This window comes from Medicago truncatula, chromosome 4 (assembly GCF_003473485.1).
Source record: "Medicago truncatula cultivar Jemalong A17 chromosome 4, MtrunA17r5.0-ANR, whole genome shotgun sequence".
NCBI classification, from domain to species: Eukaryota; Viridiplantae; Streptophyta; class Magnoliopsida; order Fabales; family Fabaceae; genus Medicago; species Medicago truncatula.
The window spans coordinates 33,115,256-33,135,720 of record NC_053045.1 but is presented as its reverse complement, the minus strand read 5'-3'; the positions used below and the strand labels follow the sequence as shown (position 1 = coordinate 33,135,720).

The window sequence follows — 20,465 nt, the reverse complement described above, 5'->3', positions numbered from 1 at the left end:
AGCTATTTCGGCTTTTCAAAAATGGTGCGAGACACTCTCAAAGAACCTTACATATATAGTAAGCTTATATTTTAAAAGTCTTGTTGTTAAGGAGGGTCAAAAAACTATTTTTTAAGGATCCTAACGTAAGAAACTTTTTTCATAAAAAAATAAATAAATATTTTAATTTCCAAACACAAATTTTTATGAAAATGATAGTATTTATTCCCGTGAGCTTAGCTCAGTTGGTAGGGATATTGCATTTTATTTACAGAGACTGGGGTACGAACCGCAAACCCCCCAATTTTTTATAATTAAATTGTGTGAGTTATAGTCCTTAGACTATTTGACGAAAATGATACTGTTTAAACTTTAAAGGTCTTGAAAAGTGTTATGAGAACTGATCAGCGTTTTTCATAATTTTATTGTTTTTCATCGAGAGGATGTTAACATTTTCGACTTTCCCTACTAGTATGGATTTGACTTAGTTTTCTTAAACAGACACATGCTGCTGCAATGTTTTTTCATCGTGTGCTTGCGTGTCACTGAAAGTTACGGGTTTGAAATTCATGTTACTTTTTTTTGGTTAAACAAAACTTTCAATTAATCTAATATATTTATGAGGAAATTATTAAAAGCTGTTAAATTAATAATAAAAATATGTTTCCATAGACCATAGCCCATTCAAACAAAATGTTTCCATGGAAAAATGAAATGAAGAGAAATGTCAATTAAAAACATAGTAATCATTTATTTAATTACATCAAAAAACTAAATAAAATTAAATTTCCGAAGAGTCAAAGGAAAAAGTATTAATTTCTTATCTAAGAACCAAAGGAAAAAGTTGAATAGAGCTTACCAAACCCGTTTTAAGGGTCTTGATCCTTTTAATTTTTTTCAATGAAGATTTTGGCTGGAATATAACATCAATTGGCAATTCCAAATCTAGAAATGCTTTCAAATTATATCTCTCTTAGTCTTTGAGTGATTTTATCTCTCATTTCTATGGAAGGCAATGGTTGTGCGGATAAGTTGGCGAACCATGGTCATCATATAATTGATATGGTTTGGTGGGATAACTTCTTTAGAGATCGTTATGTATTACCTAATTTTTCGCTTTCTATAACCTTTTTTGTTGTCTTTTTATGTTTTTTTTTTGTTTTTTTATGGCCTTAGAAGGTTTTGGTTTGGCTCCCTCTTGTACATATTTTTTCTTTTTTAATAATATATATTATTATGAGCAAGTGACATATGATGAAAGTTCCTTGGGAGTGCAGACTTAGTCGGGGTGTCTACTCTCCTTAATTAATGTCCTCCTTGCTCTTTATTCAACTAGAAAAAAAATTAAAGAACATTCTTAATTCTTAGGAAGCGTGAAGGAGGGAGGGAGAATAGTATCGAGTTGGGGGAGTGATATCTTGGAAATTCATAGAGGTGTAGGACTGTGTGTGGGAAGTTGGTTTGATGAGAGGAAGGTCGAGGTAGAGGGCGATGGGACCAATATGTTATTTTGGTCAGATCAGTTGTTAGAATACGGTGTGTTGCATGACAAGTTTAGACAGTTATTTGACTTATCTGAGAACAATTCAGTGGCAGTGCTTGAGATGTGTTTATTAGGTCTGGGAGTGGGGAAGGATGGTTGGAAATGGAAGCATATGTTGTTGGCGTGGGAGGAAGAGTAGATAGGGGTGTAGTCTTTTGAAGTCTAATATATAATATATTGCAGGATAGTATGTGGAGGATAGGTGGGATTGGAGTCTCGATCGAGACAAAGGGGATTCAAGTTGAGATGCCTATCAGTTGCTCTCTTTTGCGGTGCAGACTGAGTTATGGATTTATTTTACAATGTTTGGAATAAAGCAGCATCCTTGGAGATTTCTTTGCTCATGTGGTTGTTGTTATCAAATTGGATATATTATGCATTATTCATACCAACTGAGCTAAGCTTACGTAGACGCTCCTTCCGTTTGATATATTTCATTATTTTCCTTTAAAAAAAACATTCTTAATTCTTCTTAATTAGTGTACGTTTAGTAATATCAAAGTTATACACGGCTCTGTCCTCTTTGATATATGATGATTGATTCAACAAATGTGGTAAAGGAGGATTACATTATCATTTTTGTAATACTTGTGCAAAAAGAGAAAAAAACAGACACATCATAATGTGATTTTCCATTATCCATGTCATTCATACCTGGAGCTAGTGATGAAATTTTTGTGACTACAGTAGTTTTAAAGGACACCATATTTGACCTTACATGCATGCATAGAAAAATTCGTTCCGGCACGACAACTAATTCGTGCATGTTCATGACACGTAACAATCATAAAATTAACTTCACAACATTCGAACACCATATCATATTGGACACGTCTACTTTGTTACAACGTACGAAGGATGTGATCTTGGAATATGCAGGATTTGTTTTGGCCATTCATGTCAACATTTACCATGTTTAAGGTGTGTTTGGATCGAGAGCTTAGAAGGAGAAGGGAGGGGAGAGCTCACTTTAATATGAAGAGTAATGATATATGGACACCCTTAGATGGCAATACACCCTTTGACACCCACATAAAAATTTGACACGTAGTCACGTGGACCCCGCACAAGCACATTTTCTCTTTTCTCTCCTCTTCTCTCTTCTTAATGCATGGGGTGTACAATGGTGTATGGGAATAAAGGGTGTCTATGTATCATTACTCTAATATGAATGATAAGATAGAGGCATATGAATAAAAATAAGATAGATAGTGAGATTAAAAAATTAATATATATATTTTTCAAGAATAAAAAATTAATTTTCATATTTTTAATTGACAAAAAAACAATAATAAGTGATGAAAAATATCAATTAAATTGTAAAAATAATTCATTGGCAAAAATTAAAATTTTCAAACACAAAATTAGCACTAAATTAAGCAAATTAATAACCAAAAAGAAATATAACGTCAAAAGTAAAATGTCATACACATAAGTAGCAATAAAACAACAACCAACAAAATATTGTAAAAACATTTTTATACATACATAAATTACTCCATCAAGGACTTCACAAATGCAAATCGAGCAAGTATTCTAAGAGTAAATAAAAGGTTGAGTAGGATAGGATTATAAATGAATTTTTTTTTTTAACAGTAAAATTTATTAATAATTAAATCTCTGCAGAAGAAGAACAAAGACTAGCAAAACATAAATTACACAACAAAGGACGCCGCATATATGCGGAACACCCAAAATAAAATTCACACACCTTACACCACAAATACCAATAAAGACACGACTCCATCGACGATTACCATCAACACCAATAAAAAGCAAACCTCCAAACTCAAAGCCAACACCAAAACCCAATATTAAACCCCCACAACTCAACATAAACAAAAAGTTGAGTAAAAACCCCAAAACTCCATTGTGAATGCCCATAGAAACTAAATTCAAACACCTATCGTTCGCTATTCACACCAAACCCTCCAAAAACCCATCATACCCACCAAAACCCCTAGCAAGAGCACCTCGTCTTCCCATCACCACAAATGAGTCCAATTAAACACCTGAAAAGGAGTTGTTACATTCTTCATTCAGATTCCACCACCAATTAATCCAGTTTGTTGGGGAAGACACCAAAACAAGCTTAGAAAACTGACTCGTAATCTCAAATCAAAAGCGATCGGTCCATCTAACACCCGAAACAAATTACTAAGCACCCCCCCCCCCAACCTCCAGACCACCAGAATAAATCAAACAACAAATTAAATCAGGATAAAATAGTCTAATGATATCTTCTTGTCATTTGCATCAATAGCCTCAGATTGTTGATGCGCATGAAATTGTTGAAAACGGAAAATAATTTGTTTTGTTCCCCTTGTCGTATCAATATAACGTGTACCATGTTTTTATGACAGAAAGTAACGTGTACTATGTTATAATCGATTGTGTGATTTGATTTTGTCTAGCCTTTGTGACTTAGAATGAGTGGAGGATAACTTGAGATTGAATATATTTATTTCTTCATTATCATATTTTAACAATGTTAATGTCTTAAATATTTTACATGACTTTTTTATTTAAATGAAGAGTCAAATTAAAAGAAGGGTCTATCTAACATGTGCAATATTGCACATGTTAAATGAACTAAAAAAAACGATTTTTTATTGAAAAACAACAATCATTTATTAAAAAAATATTTAATATAAAATGCACAAATTCTGATACAAGCGCATGTGTAAACTTACTCATGATAGAAAAATCCTTAAAATTACAAAGGATAAATCAAAAATTTATATCTCTTTTATATATACATATAGGTATAAATAGACTTTAATGACGGTGGTTGACAGTTCAAAATAGTTTTGCACCTATAATTAATAAAAACATTTAGAATTGTCACATCATTTAATGTTTTTAATTTACGTGGCAATTCATAGTATTTTGATTGATTATGTGTGCAAAATTGTTTTGTATCATCAACTCATCATCATTAAACTTTAAAATTAAAAAAAAAAAGCATTTGTTGTGAATTTCAAAAACAAACAAAAAAAAAAAAAATCACACCAAGACAATGGTTTCAATTTCAATGATGTCCGGAACCAATAACAATGACAACAAACAATCTAAACAACTCAAGTAACAAAACTAGCAACCTATGTGTGTAGTAAAATCATAATTGTGTTTACAAATGTGTTTCTCAATCCTAGAATAATTTTCTCAAAAGCACTAAACTTTTTTTTTTTGGTAGTGTAAAAGCACTAAACTTTTAATAGTAAAAGTTCCTTCATTTGGTCTCCCAAATTCTCCACAAAAAGTTGCACAAAATTGCATTTTTATATGCCTGATTGCGCAACTGCGCCTGGATGCAAAACACCAGACTCAAAGTTATGGCGTGCATGAGCGTAAATCTCTCAGGCCTATGCGTAAATTGGTAGAATGGTAAAAAAAAAATCTATCTTGCGACACTTTTCAATAATTCTCCTCATTGCCTCTAAATCGACGGTAATGTCAAATTAATCATCAACCACCTTACTGCTTGTCTTTGCATCCAAATATATTTTGTAGTTTCATAAGATTAACATTTATCTCTTCAATCCTTAGAATGTCTTCTCCTTTGTTGAAGAGTTTGCATCCAACTTTCCAAGATCCTTTTGAGGTAGCACCAAAAGTTGCGAAATTTGACTTTCCGTTTGTAATCTAACAAGTTTCCAAATCTAATTTTTCCTTGCTTTCAACGGCATCCCTAGAAATACTTGATATTGAGTCTTGCATCTCTTCAGCCGCAATTAAATTATAACACACAAAGATTCTCATAGTTGTACTGCTTTGGTGCAACATTGCATAACAAGAAAATATGAAATTACTGGCGATCATATTTAACCAGTAACGACCAAATTTCTATCTGCCATTACTAGTAAATAATTGGGTAGGTAATGCTACTAGCAGACTTTTACTTTAGTAAAATTGGTCATAAATTCAAAAATAAAATAAAAAAAGACCGTAATGGTGGTCTAGACTGCAAGTAATTACTTGAGGATTTCATAACCAATAATTAATAATAACTAAATTTAATTATTTAAATTTAATAAAACACACATTAACTAAACATTAGTTAATAATACATTTAAATTTTAAAATTAAATAACAATCAGGGGCGGTTCTAAGGCCCGGCGAGCCTGGACTCCGACCCTAATTTTTTGTAATTTCATATGTAAATTCCGCTGAATTTCTTTAGATTTTATGATTATTTGCTGGCAATTTCTTATGTAAACCCTTAAAAGTAAAATCCACACTCATTGAATTTATCATATGTTAATGTTTTCATCTTTGAGTTCAAAAGAACCAGACAAATATGACCTCTGAGCTGATGAAGACACCTAGAGAGATTGGAAGCTAGCTGGGTCTGTTGATACTAATACATACATTTTCCAGAATTGTGATTGTTGGTGTGGCTGCTTCTGCTGGCATGGATAGGGGAGTGTGGGTATTTGCTCGTCTATTCTTGGAAAATTGTTGCTGTGGTTGTTTTTGTTTCTATCAGGTAAGTAGAACATTGCTTTCCATGCATGGAACATGTTTTCCCCTACTTTTTTTTTGAAGAAGTTAAACTAACTCCCTCAAATTAGTACTAGAGAAAATCGAACCTGAGACCTTGAGGAGGAGCAACACACTCCCAGATCTCAAGCTTATACCACGATACATTGGTTGCTGACAAATTTTACATTCACCTAGGTCTCGGTCATTTACACCAAATTTGTTGCCATTAACACAACATTTAATTGATCTTCCACCATTAGTCCTAGCTTCGACACTAATTATAAGTAAATTTGAGACAAATTGACAATTATAGGTGTTGCATCCAACATCATTTTGGTCACCAGCCAATTCAAAAACATGAAATTGAGAATTCATACATAAATGTCTAACACACATTGTTGACTTTGAGTTCGAAGATCCTTCAAACAATGATTTAATTGTATCTTTCAAAAAGACTCTAAAAAATTTATGCTTCTTCATTTGGAGATTCATTTGATTTAACATCATTTTGCAACTCATCATATTCGACATCTAATAATGCATTAACTCCAAGAGCATCTACTATCGGATTATTCATCGTGCCGAACTAATCATGCTGATAATTATGTATTAATAATGGTTTTTTTAACATGTATAAGTTTGTATGTGTTAAGAAATTAAAAAAAGTAAGTTTTACAGTATTGATAAACAATTCAATCACTAATTTAAAAACTTGCTTGACATGTATTTTCTTCACTAATAATTTCTATCATACATTCAACTACGATTGATATTTATTCAAAATATGAAGAAAAAAATATATATATAACATGATCAATATTTGATTGATGTGATCCTTGCTTTTTTCAAAAGCATTGTAGTATTTGACTTGCTCGCATGTCAAGTAAGCGTAATATAACACATATATTACGCTAAACCATTAATTACATGATAAACTATTAGATCAACCAAATTTCAGAACCCAGTCAAACTTAATTAAAATTGAAATGTGATTAATTTTCTATACTTTTTATTTGTTAAAACGAATTTAAATATTTTTACATCACATTATTAGTTTAATAGCAATAATTATTTGTAAAATTATTTTTACAAATTGTGATCAGAAGAAACTTGCAAGATCAAAGTTTAAACTTAAGAATTTGTTTCAAAATTAAATCAAATAAATAAATAAAATATAAACCAAACTTAAATAAAAATGTGACACCCTTGGCGTTATCATATCTAGTCAAGTAAGATGATATGGTTCAAAGAGGGGTAGCAACATGTAAACATAATTCATGATATGCACTAGTTATTCTTTCAAGTGATGCAGCAACAGAGGATAAAATTACATGTAGAATATCTAATTTGGAGCAAGAAAATATTCCTCTTGTAGTTCATCAAAACCTTGATGAGCATGTTCCTAACTAGATTATTTGAATAATCATTTGTATGACAACTTATGGGACAACCATAAATTTACAAAGAAAAATAGGTGTCGATACAAAAACCAAAACAATAAAAAGATAAAGTAAAAAACATAATTTGAGTATAAGAAAAAAAATTGTCACAAAATTATTTTAAAATGGTTGTACAAATAAGAAAAGATACGACAACGACATAGTTATGTATGACAGTTTTGGAAGTGGAGACAGTAGCCTTACTCGATGTCATTCACTTTACTAATGGGATTATGTTGTCTTTGAGTCTGACTCAGCTACTCTAGTGCAAGCTCTACCGTCTCTGGGCCACGGTGATTCAAAATTCTATGTTATGTTTCTAGTATTATTTATCAGTTATCTTTACATTCCAACTTCGAGGTGAAGTTTGTTAAGAGACAAACGAACACGGTTGCTTATACTTTATCTAGGGTGATATGTTTTTGAGCTAATCACCGTACTTTTTATTCTTATTCTTTTTGTATTGAACATTGATTGATTAATGATAATAGTTAACTTTATTTTGATAAAAAAAAAAAACACACACAACATGAAAATCACATGCATATAACATCAAAATCTCACCACCAAATAACAACAATTTCGTAGAACCGAGTCGTCTATCATTAACGTGGTACGTACCTAAGACATGACTAGGGTTGTTGAATTTATGATAACTATTTTTCACGATAAGACTAACTAGTGCATACTCATCGTAGCATCATCATTTCCAACAGCATATTTCTGCTATAACTATTTATAAAAGTAATATTCTTATAAATTATTGAATTTTATATAGGAGAAAACTTATGTACAGTTGCATAGGCACAGTTTTTACTGTTCACGAATAAAAATAGGACACCTGGATATTTAATTATATTAAATTATATGATTTAACGTCCGTTAATTTCTTTCCGTTTCAATGTTTCGTCTTCGCAACTGTTGTGATCATCTGCGTTCTATCACAATCTACATTCTCATAGATGTCAAATCATCACTACTAAGAACTAACAGTGGCAAAACCCCACCCTGTAATTAAACTTTAAGATAACAATCAGATCCCTCAATGCAAGAGAGAAAGCAAAACACCAACACAGTAAAAGAAAGAAGAAACCATATATGCTGAAATTTTGGAAAGAAACAAGAATCTAAGAAAATCCAAGCAGGAGCGTATGTAAAATTTCCTCTTAAACCGTTGCAGCACAAACTGAACCCTCCTCCATGACAGATATTTTGTTTGATTATATAAGAATAAGTTGTCAATGTTTTGTCTATATCAAAGAGTTTGGGCTTTTATCATGTCCCATGTTTTGATGCACATACGTTGGTGGCCCTACAGAGGGGGAGGTATGGAAGATCGATAGGGGGAAAGTGCGTGGCTGTGGTATGTTGATTCTCGAAGAGAAGATCAGGTTAGTTGAAGAGGAGATGGAAAGAAACAGTAACTGAACAAAACGTTTACTGTTAATCTCTTAACATCTGACGTGGACAAAATAATTGACGTGTCATGTGTCGATTGGAGAACAGCACCTACAGGATGCAGGGAACTGCATCTAAGTTTTCTCCTTTTATATATGTTATCAAATTAAAAATTATTAGATTTTATTTGATTTGAATATATCCGTGAGCAAGGTTTATTTGTCAAACCTTCCTTGTAAGAGTTTATGTGTCAAACCTTCCTTTTAAAGAGTTTATGTGTCAACCCTATCCATTATTAAACGTAGGTAATTTGAATTTGACTATATTTTTTTTTTTTAGGAATTGAATTTGATTATATTGACAATAGTTTTTAAAATAATAATTAAATAAAATAAAACTGACCCCGTAAAACAATCGTGCTCATTACTTCAAATCTAAACAAGCAGCAATGAAGAAACTAGTAATACGTAACTTCCTAAATAATCGAATCCATAATTTTATTTTATTATTTATTTTACTTTTTAGTTTAATTTATTTATTTTTATTCAAGGAAATTTCCTCCCTCCTCCTTCTATAAAGGGAAACCATAGAACGTTACATTCCATTTAATTTCACTTTGTGCATAAACATAATTAATATGGCAGCATTTGATTTCAACGTGTTTTCGTTACTCTTCATTTTTTCTATTATTACCATTACCATTGTTACTCATATCAATGCTTTTGAACCTTCTTCACTTCTCCATCTTCGCGAATTTTCCGATCTCAATCGGAGCTGTTTCCCGCCAAACTTTGTTTTCGGAACAGCTTCTTCTGCATTTCAGGCATGCACAAACAAACATCTTTCAATTTTATTATTATTATTTATGCAATATGCATGCAATGTAGAAATGTAGCTATTAGAGATTTGATTTTGTGTACTAATTAAGTTTCATGTTATTTTAATTTTTTGTAGTATGAAGGTGCAGCATTTGAAGATGGAAAAGGACCAAGTATTTGGGATACTTTCACTCATGAACACCCAGGTTATTTTTAATTACTTCTCTTTCATTTTGCAATTTTGAAAATACTAATATCATGTTTTTTTGGGTAATGTGGGTTCAAACTTACAACATATTACCATTTGAGATGTACTTATAAGACAAATTATATCATGTGTTTTCCGTCGAAAAAAATATGTATGTGTTTAAATTTAATGTTGATATGCAAAATAGATCCTCTACATCACGCTTAATTGCACATCTGATCATAAATCGTTAGATTAAGAGAGGGAAACTCTCTATAGCTATCCTAATATAACGGTCCAACCTGCACCATAAAGAATTCATGGCCGTTCATTTGGGGAAAAAATCAACGGACATGTGGAACTACTTTTTTTTTTTTTCAATTAGCCTAATGGCTAGAAATTTACTCCTTAATTAATGCGAATAAGTGAAGAATCCAGAGTTCGAACCCAGCCCCTTACATATTGCACTGTCCATGCTAAGTGAGATATGTTCACGTGGACCGGAACTCCTTTCTTTAGGCATGTCAGATATTGCAAGTTCCATATTCAATTTAGTGCAACATTTTCCTTTTCAAAAAAAAAAAAATAACAAAGGAAATTTTGTGCAATTTGCTATCTTTCCCTTAATGATGTATTTGATGCTAGAATCTTGATCAATAGTCATTTTCAGCATAAGTAGCATCTGAATACCTTGATGATCCAACATAGCATAAGTTTTTGCTTGCTTTACTTATATATTGAATTGCCTAGTTACATAGCATGAATGGACTTCTCATATATATAAATGAAATGGCTTGCAGAAAAAATAAGAGATGGAGGTAATGGAGATGTAGCCGACGACGCATATCATCGGTACAAGGTATGTAGTTTTGCAGAAGTATATAAAATACAAATGTAACATATATTTAGAGTCATGATAGGCTACTCTATGTATTTCAGGAAGATATTGGAATCATAAAGGATTTGAATATGGATGCTTACAGATTTTCCATTGCTTGGTCTAGAGTGCTACCAAGTAAGTCTTATTTTTGTTAATATTCCTCCTTGTATATTGGTGATTTATAGAAACCATCATAAATTTCCTATGATCCTATCACTATTTGCAGAAGGAAAGCTTAGTGGAGGTGTAAACCAAGAGGGAATAAACTACTACAACAACCTCATCGATGAACTATTGGCTAATGGTAAAGATTCATCAATTTTTATTTACTTATTTTCATATCCATGTGGTTTGTCAATCATAAATAATCATTGAGAATAATGCAGGTTTGCAGCCATATGTGACCCTTTTCCATTGGGACGTTCCCCAAGCCTTAGAGGATGAGTATGACGGTTTTTTAAGCCCACGGATTGTGTGAGTGACACCAATTTTCAATATAGAGCTATTTCTTTATGACTATTTAGGGAAAGATTGCGGTAAATCTAAATAAGTGATTAACATGTGTAATTCGCGAGCTTGCAGAGATGATTTTAAGGACTATGCTGAACTTTGCTACAAGGAATTTGGTGATAGGGTGAAACATTGGATTACTTTGAATGAACCATGGAGTGTGAGCATGAATGCTTATGCATATGGAAAGTTTGCACCGGGTCGATGTTCAGATTGGTTAAATCTGAATTGCACAGGAGGCGATTCAGGGACCGAGCCATATTTGACTGCACACTACCAACTTCTTGCTCATGCTGCTGCTACAAAACTATACAAGACCAAATATCAGGTTTTCTGTTTTTAAAAGAAAAATATTATTCAAATTCGGCACTGAAATCTTTATGTCCTGAAATTCAAATAACATGAGACTTGATCTTCTGTAATAGAAGGGAAAGTCGGACAAAAGCATACACAATTGCTTTCTTTTGATAGATCATACTTCATTTTTTAGTGTGAACTAATTAGAGCTGTTTCTAACCACATAACCAAAATTTGGAAAAATGCAGGCATCTCAATATGGTATAATAGGGATTACCTTACTCTCTCATTGGTATGAGCCGGCCTCTCAAGCGAAAGCAGATGTTGATGCTGCACAACGAGGCCTCGACTTCATGTTTGGATGGTAAAGATTAATCTTAACTATTCGTAGCGCAACATTAACAGATATGATCATGAATTTTTTTGAAAATATTAATTAATTTTTCTAAAAATGTGATCATGATATGATCATGATAATCTGGTTAATATTGAATGTGAAATACATTTGATTTTGGTTCACTCTATGTTTTCAACTCAAGAAATAAGTTATGTAGATTTTCTGAATTCAAATGTAACTATATGCCATTTGTGCAAAGTAATATAGGAAATCAAAGAAGACTAATACATTTTTTTGATTGCATCTGCATTTTGCATTTTTTCTGTAGGTATATGGATCCAATCACAAAAGGAAACTATCCAAAAAGCATGCGATCTTTGGTTGGAAGCCGGCTACCAAAGTTCTCCAAAAAAGAATCCGAGGAACTTAAGGGGTCCTTCGATTTTCTTGGCCTAAACTATTACTCATCCTCTTATGCTGCTGATGCACCTCACTTACGCGATGCCAGACCCGCCATACAAACTGATTCTCTTATCAATGCTACATGTAATTATCAAATTAAATATATGCTTGCACTAATTAATTGTGTTCTGCTGAATTTCCAAACAGAATTGAAAGAAAAGTAATTATACATACTCTAAAATTTATATCTAATCATTTGTTTATTATTTTTTCGATGACAGTTCATCGTGATGGCAAGCCCCTTGGTCCAATGGTATATATTTTATCATTTCATTAGCATCTAACTTGCATATCAATGCTTCTCATTTGTAGCTTTTGTGGTCCAAAATATAATTTCTAAAATATAACGATAACCTTTTTTTTTTTTAATTATATGCAGTCTGCTTCAAGTTGGTTATGCATTTATCCGAGAGGATTAGGAAACCTGTTGCTTTACGTCAAGAATAAGTATAACAACCCCGTAATTTACATCACTGAAAATGGTAATAACTCTATTATAGTTCTTATTCTCTAAGATATCATGTGCATAGTACTGAAACATTAATTAAGCTAATGAAAGTGTGACAAAATCAATTGACAGGTCGTGATGAGTTCAACGATCCTAAACTGTCACTTGAAGAATCCCTTTTAGATACTTATAGAATCGATTACTTTTATCGTCATCTTTATTATGTTCAAGCTGCAATCAGGTAACTAATGCTTTATCAGAAGAACCTCTAAGCTTCTAGTTATTGATTTGTAGGTTTTATACATATCAATTCACAATGCATTTTTTCTACCCTTCATTTTTACATTTACCTATTATTGAGCTTTATGCATAACAGGGAAGGTGTGAATGTAAAGGGATATTTTGCATGGTCATTGTTGGATAACCATGAATGGGAATCTGGCTTCAGCTTGCGATTTGGACTCGTCTTTGTGGATTATAACGACGACTTGAAAAGACACCCAAAACTCTCGGCACATTGGTTCAAGAATTTCCTCAAAAAATCTTGCCAAGAAAAGTGTTCTGTTTAAATGAACTTAGGATTAGAAAATAGTGATATGGAATTCACTCATGTACAGATTTATGTGAAAAGAAAAAAAAAATTGCCAATAAAAGATTTCTAGATGTTGCAGTTTCAAACATGCATATCAAAGTGTTATGAAAGCCATGATGCCTCTAGAAAAGACTTGTTGTATTTTCTATTTTTTATTTTTAGTTTTTTTTAATTGCAAATGTTAGTATGTTAATTTTCTTTTTTCTAGATAAACAAATGTTAGTACGTTAATAGTTATGTAAAAAGAGATTTGTTGTATGTTTACTTTGTGGTAGAAATGAAAGACAGAGACTATTTGTGTAACCTATTTGATGGAGAGTAGCTATATATACTCTTTGTTTTCTACAAAATGTCTCTCACAACAATGATAACAAAGGAAGATGTCAAGCTCAAATGACAGAGAGAAAATATAGTTCTTCCAAATTCTTGAACGTATAGTTGTTCACTTTTTTGTCTTTACTATTTTGGATTTGAATTTATGCACATGGTTTTTAATGAAATTAATTTACACCTTGAATGTTATATACTATCAACCAAAAATGATATTATTTGTTGATTCTAGCAAAACTCACAAAATTCATATCACATTTGTCTTTCAACAAGTGATACATTAAGTGAGCACATTTTTACACCATTATACAACATTAATATAGCAATAACACAAATTTATTTGACAAGTGGGTTTCACGCCTACACACCACTAATTTATTTTATTCTTTAGGTCAATATTTGATAAACATTCAATATCTTCACAAAGTGTGTGTATACACTAAGATACACTTATTAGTTTTCATGAATGCTATCTATAGAGAAAATTTATGAAGAATAGGTGCACAGAGTGTAACGATTCATAAATAGGGTCAAAAAACGTATTCCAAGAGTTATTCTTGTTGAACAAGTAATCGTCCAAACTCTAAGCTAGTTTGGATTATATAATCTGAAACTGTTCCATAATATTTCAAATTATATAATTTGAACCGGTTCAATAATGTGTTAAATTTTGTACTTTGTAGGGTGAGATAACTTTCGAATTATAAGATCCAAAACTCTTAGGTACATGATTTTTTTTTATGTGATGCACATTGCACCGACAGTTTCTGTGGTCCACGACGCTCTAAAACTTTTATAAATTAATGTGTCTGTGTTTAATAAGTACTAAACCACAACAAAAAATTATGGACACTTTCGACCATTGATCCGAACACATAGCTGCAGTTTACTACAACGGTGGAAAGCCACCTCACGCTCTCCAAGTTGAAGGGTCAATGTTCTCGAAACTACGAAAAGATTAGGGCTCTGCTAGATGAACCAGACAAATAAATTAGTTTAGCTAATTCGTGATCTGTTATGTTATTATTTTATGGTTAATATATGGTTACCCCTGTCATTTGAACAAGTTTTGGTTTATCCCCTGTAAAATATATTTTTTTAGGTTTTCTTTTATAATTTCAAGATTCTTCGATTTTAAACCCTCATGCAGCAACGCCTTATGTGGCACGCTGGGTTGACTAATTAATTTTGTTTTTCATTTTTTTTTGTCCAATTAAGATTAAAAATAAATAAATCAAATGCATATCAAATCTTTCCAGAAAACACAGCCATATCAAATCTTTCCATTAAATTTAAACGCATATCAAATATTTCCCGAAAACACAGTCATGAAAGTGCAGCAACAACACCACCTAGTTATACTTCTGCCCTCTATAAGCCATGAAAATGCAGCATCAAACAACACGTACAAATCCTTAGGTTCCCTCAATAATTACCAATCCTAGAATCAAACAACACGTACAAATCCTTAGGTTCCCTCAATAATATACGTACCAATCCTAGAATCAAACATCCAAACCCTAAATTCCAAACTTAAACACAGTCTAGGGCTGTTAAAATTATACAATTCGAAAAGTTATAGAAAGTTTCAGATTATATAATTTAAACCCTCCAAGATTGTGTGGACGGTGGTGTTAATTACACCGAAGGTTTAGACGCTTTGTGACATGTTTAATGTATTTTTGGTCAGTTTATGCATCGTAAACATTTTCATTTGACTGAAGTTACAATTTAAAATATGTTTATGACTATAAATAGTCCTACCTGCTTCAACATATATATATTCATTCATTCATTCTTCATTTCTCGTCATTTCTTACTTGTTCCTTCTCAAAATAAGGAAAATAGAAAATAATTATTAAAAAACAACTATTATATATTAAAAAATTATATTTAATATAAAATGCTCAAATTACAATACAAACTTAATATTTTTTAAATTTTTAATATTTGCAAATTTACACATAATATAAAAATTCTTTCAAGAATGCATGAAATATTCACTCAGGACACATATGATGAGAGAGGTGTACATGCAACAAATTAAAAGCCGACACTGACCTTCTACTATTAAAAGAAGGGAAATGTTAACCGCTGCACTCTTTAACCACTTTTAATATTAAGAAATTGTGAAAAATTGTGTAATCAATGCATTTGAATTTGTAACGTTTAACTTTTTTAAAGAATATTTTCTAAATTTGAAATCTTTAAAAAGTGTCTCAGGGACACTCGTTAACAAGACCCCTAAAAGAATAGTAAAGGTGACACTGACGATGCATTGTTCAAAGCCATAAAACTGGAAATCGTGTTTTTTTTTTTCTCTTCTTCTTTTCTAATCAAAATGATTTTATATAAAAATGGAATGAGTATAGAGGACATATGTATTATTATTCACCCAAACTCCAAAATCAATCTAAGGTGTAAGGACAAACTACTCTTCATTTTCTTTAATGATGATATAACTTTTTAATGTTGTTTTATAATAATTGAACTAATGTGATCTTATTCTTATCCCAAATTAATTATCATCACACATGCAAGAAAACAATATCCAGTACAGTTCTTTATTCAAAAAATAAAATCTCCAGTACTGTTCTAAGCCTCGTGGTAGATAGCAACGTATCGTCTGTATAGCTTGGACCTATGCATGAAAAGATTAGTTGACATCGATCATTGGTGATAATGATATTTTTATTTACACATAGATAATATGACTTTGTAACCTTGATGTAAATGTTAAAGTTGTTATCATATGACGGTAAAGTTACGGGTTCAAGTCCTGGAAACAGTCTTTGGAGGAAAGAATGGAAGGGAGAAAAATAGTTTTACTTATTTTTTATTTTGTCCCTCAAAAGGAAGAAATTTTTTTTGTTAGAAATGGTTTACCTGGAAGAGAAAAAAAATAACAACCAAAAGAAATTGATTAATCTTTCCTTTATTTCTCCTTTGCAGGTTTTGGCAGAAAAGATGGAATAATTAATATTGAACTGGTTAATTTAATTAATGTTTATATACACAAGCCAATGATAATAATTTTCAGTTGAATCAAATGGTTAATAAGTTTCATTAAGGATGAATTGTTTAAAATGATCGGATTTTTATTTCTAAATGAAACAACTCTGAAACCGTTTTTATTTACATTTTAACTGAACTCGAGATTATCAAGGATCATTTCTACTAAGAACTGAAAGATTAATACAAAAAATATAATAATTTTGATTGGAGATCAAGATTTGACATTCGCTTTTATCTAATAATTTACTCTCTCTGTCTCAAAATGTAAGCAAAAATTTGTCAACAAAAATTAATGTATTTTGTACAAAATTTGTGTCAGATACATCAACTTATGTTGATCCATTTTTACTTACATTTTAGAACGGAGGGAGTATACCATTATTTAAAGACAACTTAAATTAATTATCGAGTAACTATCTTTTGGTTACATATTTTTCTAGACAAAATTACGCTTAAGAAAATTCTTTTCTCCTCTAAAAAAAACATAACTCTTTCCTAAAATTAAATTTAAATTTACATCATGATTATGTGGAATATGGAAAATTAACTGTTTTTTAGGTGAATATTTTTCCTACTACAAATTTACCCTTAACAATTTAATCTTATTTTCAAGTTATTCACTTCAAGATCAAAAAGAAAAGACAAATTCTATGGTACACCCAATATATTTGAGTGTACCGATACACCCACTCTTTAAATTAATAGTTAAAAGAGTTGTTTTTTGAAGAAAAATATTATTTTTTTATCATTTATAATTATAACAATTAAATCTTATTCATCAAAAGTGTCAACGAAATAAAATTATTTTTTTTGAATTTTTATCACTCATAATTGAGAACATTGATTATTTTTTACGATAATATGTAAAAATAATTACTATAATTCTTATAAACAATGAAATGATGTTTTTTCTAATAAAATGATGTTCTATAAAATATAAATATTGACAAATAGCTATTTATTACATAAAAAATTATCGTTAATTTATAAAATATGAAGCAATAGTACCGGTACACCTTATTTTGTGAGTGTACCGTAGAAGTTCTCAAAAGAAAAATGTTCCACGGAAATTCTCTTTCTCCTCCATAACCGTTTTTTTCTCTCGGCAGATTAACTAACTCCGGCAAAGCGTGACCCTTTCTCCTTTGTTTTTATCGCTTTTATCCGCTGATCTTAGGAGTTGCTTGCTTCTCCCTCTCTCCCAACCTCTCACATGCCGTGTTTTGCTGGGTTTTAGGATTGGTGGTGGTGTTTTGCTTCGGTGTTCTCTACGGCGTGGGGTTGTTCATCTCTGAAGTTCTCTACTGCAGATCTCTTTCTCGCTAAGTATTGGTGCTCGTTTTGATGTCTTCAATCTGTCCTTAGCCTTGCCTAGCTACTATGGATCCGGCAGCGGCTACGACGGTGAAGCCACCAGAATCTAGTAAATCCTTCATGCAAGCTCTCTCTTCTTCTTGTGAATTACAATTGAATCAACTACCTCCTAATGTAGTGATGGGAAACTTTATGCGTGTCAAAATCTCCCAAGCTGAGTATGAATCTGGGATCGCCACTGTAAATGTAACCTCCATGGGAAAATTACTCTACGCAAAGGAGATTCTCCATTAACAACCTTAGATTTGAAGCAAAAGCTTACCAATTTATGGCCCAATTTGCGAAATTCTAACCTCACTCCGCTTAAAGGGTTTCTTCGAGTTCAATTGATGATATGTGCAAGGTTTGGGCTTTAGGTGTTATGAATATGAAACCTGGGTTTCTACATTTCTACTGTTGGACTAGAGATTTCAAGCCCCAAGCTCTTGTGCAAACACATGCTCAGATTTAGGTGTCTCTCATGCATTTGCCCCAAGAACAATGGAGGAGACAATCTCTCTATGAGATAGCTTCAGGTTTGGGAACCCCTCTAACCATTGATGAAGCAACTCAACATAGACGTTTTAGGCTCTTTGCTAGGGTCATTGTTGATATTGATCTATCTAAAAAGCTATTTGAAATATTTGTTGTTGAAAGGGAGGGTCACACCTTGTCCATTGATGTGCAATATGAGAGACAACCATCTTTATGTGATAAATGTAAGATTTTGGGACATAGCTTGCAAAATTGTATGAAATTGAATAACAAAAAAAAAAATGAAGGCCCAACAAGATTGAAATCTAGGAATGATATGAATGGAAAGAAACAAGTTGATAATGGCTTGTCTAGCAAGAAACAAGTTGACAATGTTATGCCTGGCAAGAACATTGTTGCTCGTACCTTGTCTGCAAGAATCATGTTGGGTCTGAGCTGAATGGCAAGAAACATACTGATAATCTTCTTGTTGCCATCCCTGACATTGAACTGGTTCAACATGAGATTGCACAAAACTATAACACAACTGAAATGCCTGCATATTTGGAATTTTGGGAGCAATCTATTGCTCAGGACATTTCAGGAAAGGAAGGGACTAGTGGAGATGTGATTGTCGTACCAATAATCTTGAAAGAAAATGCTCCTTCAACACTAGTTCTTCATAACTCTTTCAATATGCTTGAAGTAGAAAATAAACATCCTTTTGGGGAGTTTTGTCTAGCTCACATGGGTCCAAATATCAATTAAAAGGTTTCTTTGGATAACACTGAACCTGAGAAATTGGTTTCCAAGGAGAGTGCTTGTCTTGTGGACAACACAAACTGTGAGTTTTCTAGTGAATTGGGAAAAAGGAAGCCACGATTTGTTGTTCAATTAGTGGAATTTGTGAGTGCTTCTGCTAAGATGCCTTTTACAAATAGATTGGTGGAACCTGTGACTATTACTGAAATGTTAGGACCAAACAATGGAAAAATTCAGAAAGCTAATAGTTGTAAGCATTGCTCAGAGGCAGGCAAGAAAATTGTCCATATTCTTAGTAAATTTTGGGGAGATGTGGTGGACTTTGACCACACAACAGATGGCACTTTGGATCCTGACACTATTAGAGTGAAAAGATGAATATGCACCCTGTGGTTTTGAAGTACTTGGAGGCACAATCAGATGCTAAGTCTAGCAGGAAGTCAAGAAAGAATAAAAGCAGTACTAAGAAGCTGGCTGGTAGCAGCTCTGCAAGAGGCAAAGGCTCTGATGGCATCACAAGTAGCACATCCAAACTCGTTCCAAAAAGAGTGTAATCAAAAGCAATTCAAATATGGTTGACTGTCATGAGATGTTTCTTAATATGTGTTAGAAGCTAATTGTTTGTCAGCTTAGTTTAGCAGTTGATTTGCTTGTTAGCATATATGTTATTTTAGTTGAGATTTATTTTAGTTGAGCTTGGGCGTAGTTGGCTTGCTTATTGTTGTAATAAGGTTCAAGCCTATTCCTACTTGGTTTGCATTTTAATTTTTCTAACTTTGATAAAAAAGTTAGAAATTTAAAAACACATAATTGAATTAGACTAAATTAAAGTAAATACTTTAACAATAAAATATATATATACAAAAGAAAAATGTGGACAAGTAGTAATAGTAAGGTGAAACTCCATTAAATCTAAAGATTGCTTGGATATGTATTAATCATTCAATTATACAATGTTATGTCATTTTTTATATTTAATTATATTTAAATAAATTTAAAATTTAAACTTATTTTGTCTATAGATACCAATATTCAACCAAACTCTGAAGTTATTAATGAATTCTCCTTATAATAAGTGTGTTAAAAAACATGAGTTAAAAACGTTTTTGGTCCATATAAATATATCAATTTTTCGTTTTAATCCCTCTAAAAAATT

The 20,465-nt window shown here is 31.8% G+C and overlaps 1 protein-coding gene across 1 annotated transcript; it reads left to right on the top strand.

Moving 5' to 3' along the window:
* Nucleotides 1–9,439: 9,439 nt before the first annotated feature.
* On the top strand, nucleotides 9,440–13,620 carry LOC25492623 (cyanogenic beta-glucosidase). The gene is made up of 13 exons (XM_013600790.3): nucleotides 9,440–9,667; nucleotides 9,799–9,868; nucleotides 10,650–10,708; nucleotides 10,789–10,864; nucleotides 10,956–11,033; nucleotides 11,116–11,203; nucleotides 11,312–11,567; nucleotides 11,785–11,900; nucleotides 12,202–12,419; nucleotides 12,557–12,588; nucleotides 12,715–12,817; nucleotides 12,916–13,024; nucleotides 13,160–13,620. The coding sequence occupies exons 1-13, from the start codon at nucleotides 9,482–9,484 to the stop codon at nucleotides 13,350–13,352; spliced, it is 1,584 nt and encodes a 527-aa protein (XP_013456244.1). The 5' UTR covers nucleotides 9,440–9,481; the 3' UTR covers nucleotides 13,353–13,620.
* The last annotated feature ends 6,845 nt before the right edge of the window (nucleotides 13,621–20,465 follow it).

What these genes read in the sequence shown, in the direction of transcription:
- LOC25492623 (XM_013600790.3), top strand. Translation starts at nt 9,482, where the DNA reads ATGGCAGCATTTGATTTCAACGTGTTTTCGTTACTCTTCATTTTTTCT. An exon ending in TTCTCTTATCAATGCTACAT is followed by an intron (nt 12,420 to 12,556) that starts GTAATTATCAAA and finishes TTTCGATGACAG; the next exon opens with TTCATCGTGATGGCAAGCCC. An exon ending in GCAAGCCCCTTGGTCCAATG is followed by an intron (nt 12,589 to 12,714) that starts GTATATATTTTA and finishes AATTATATGCAG; the next exon opens with TCTGCTTCAAGTTGGTTATG.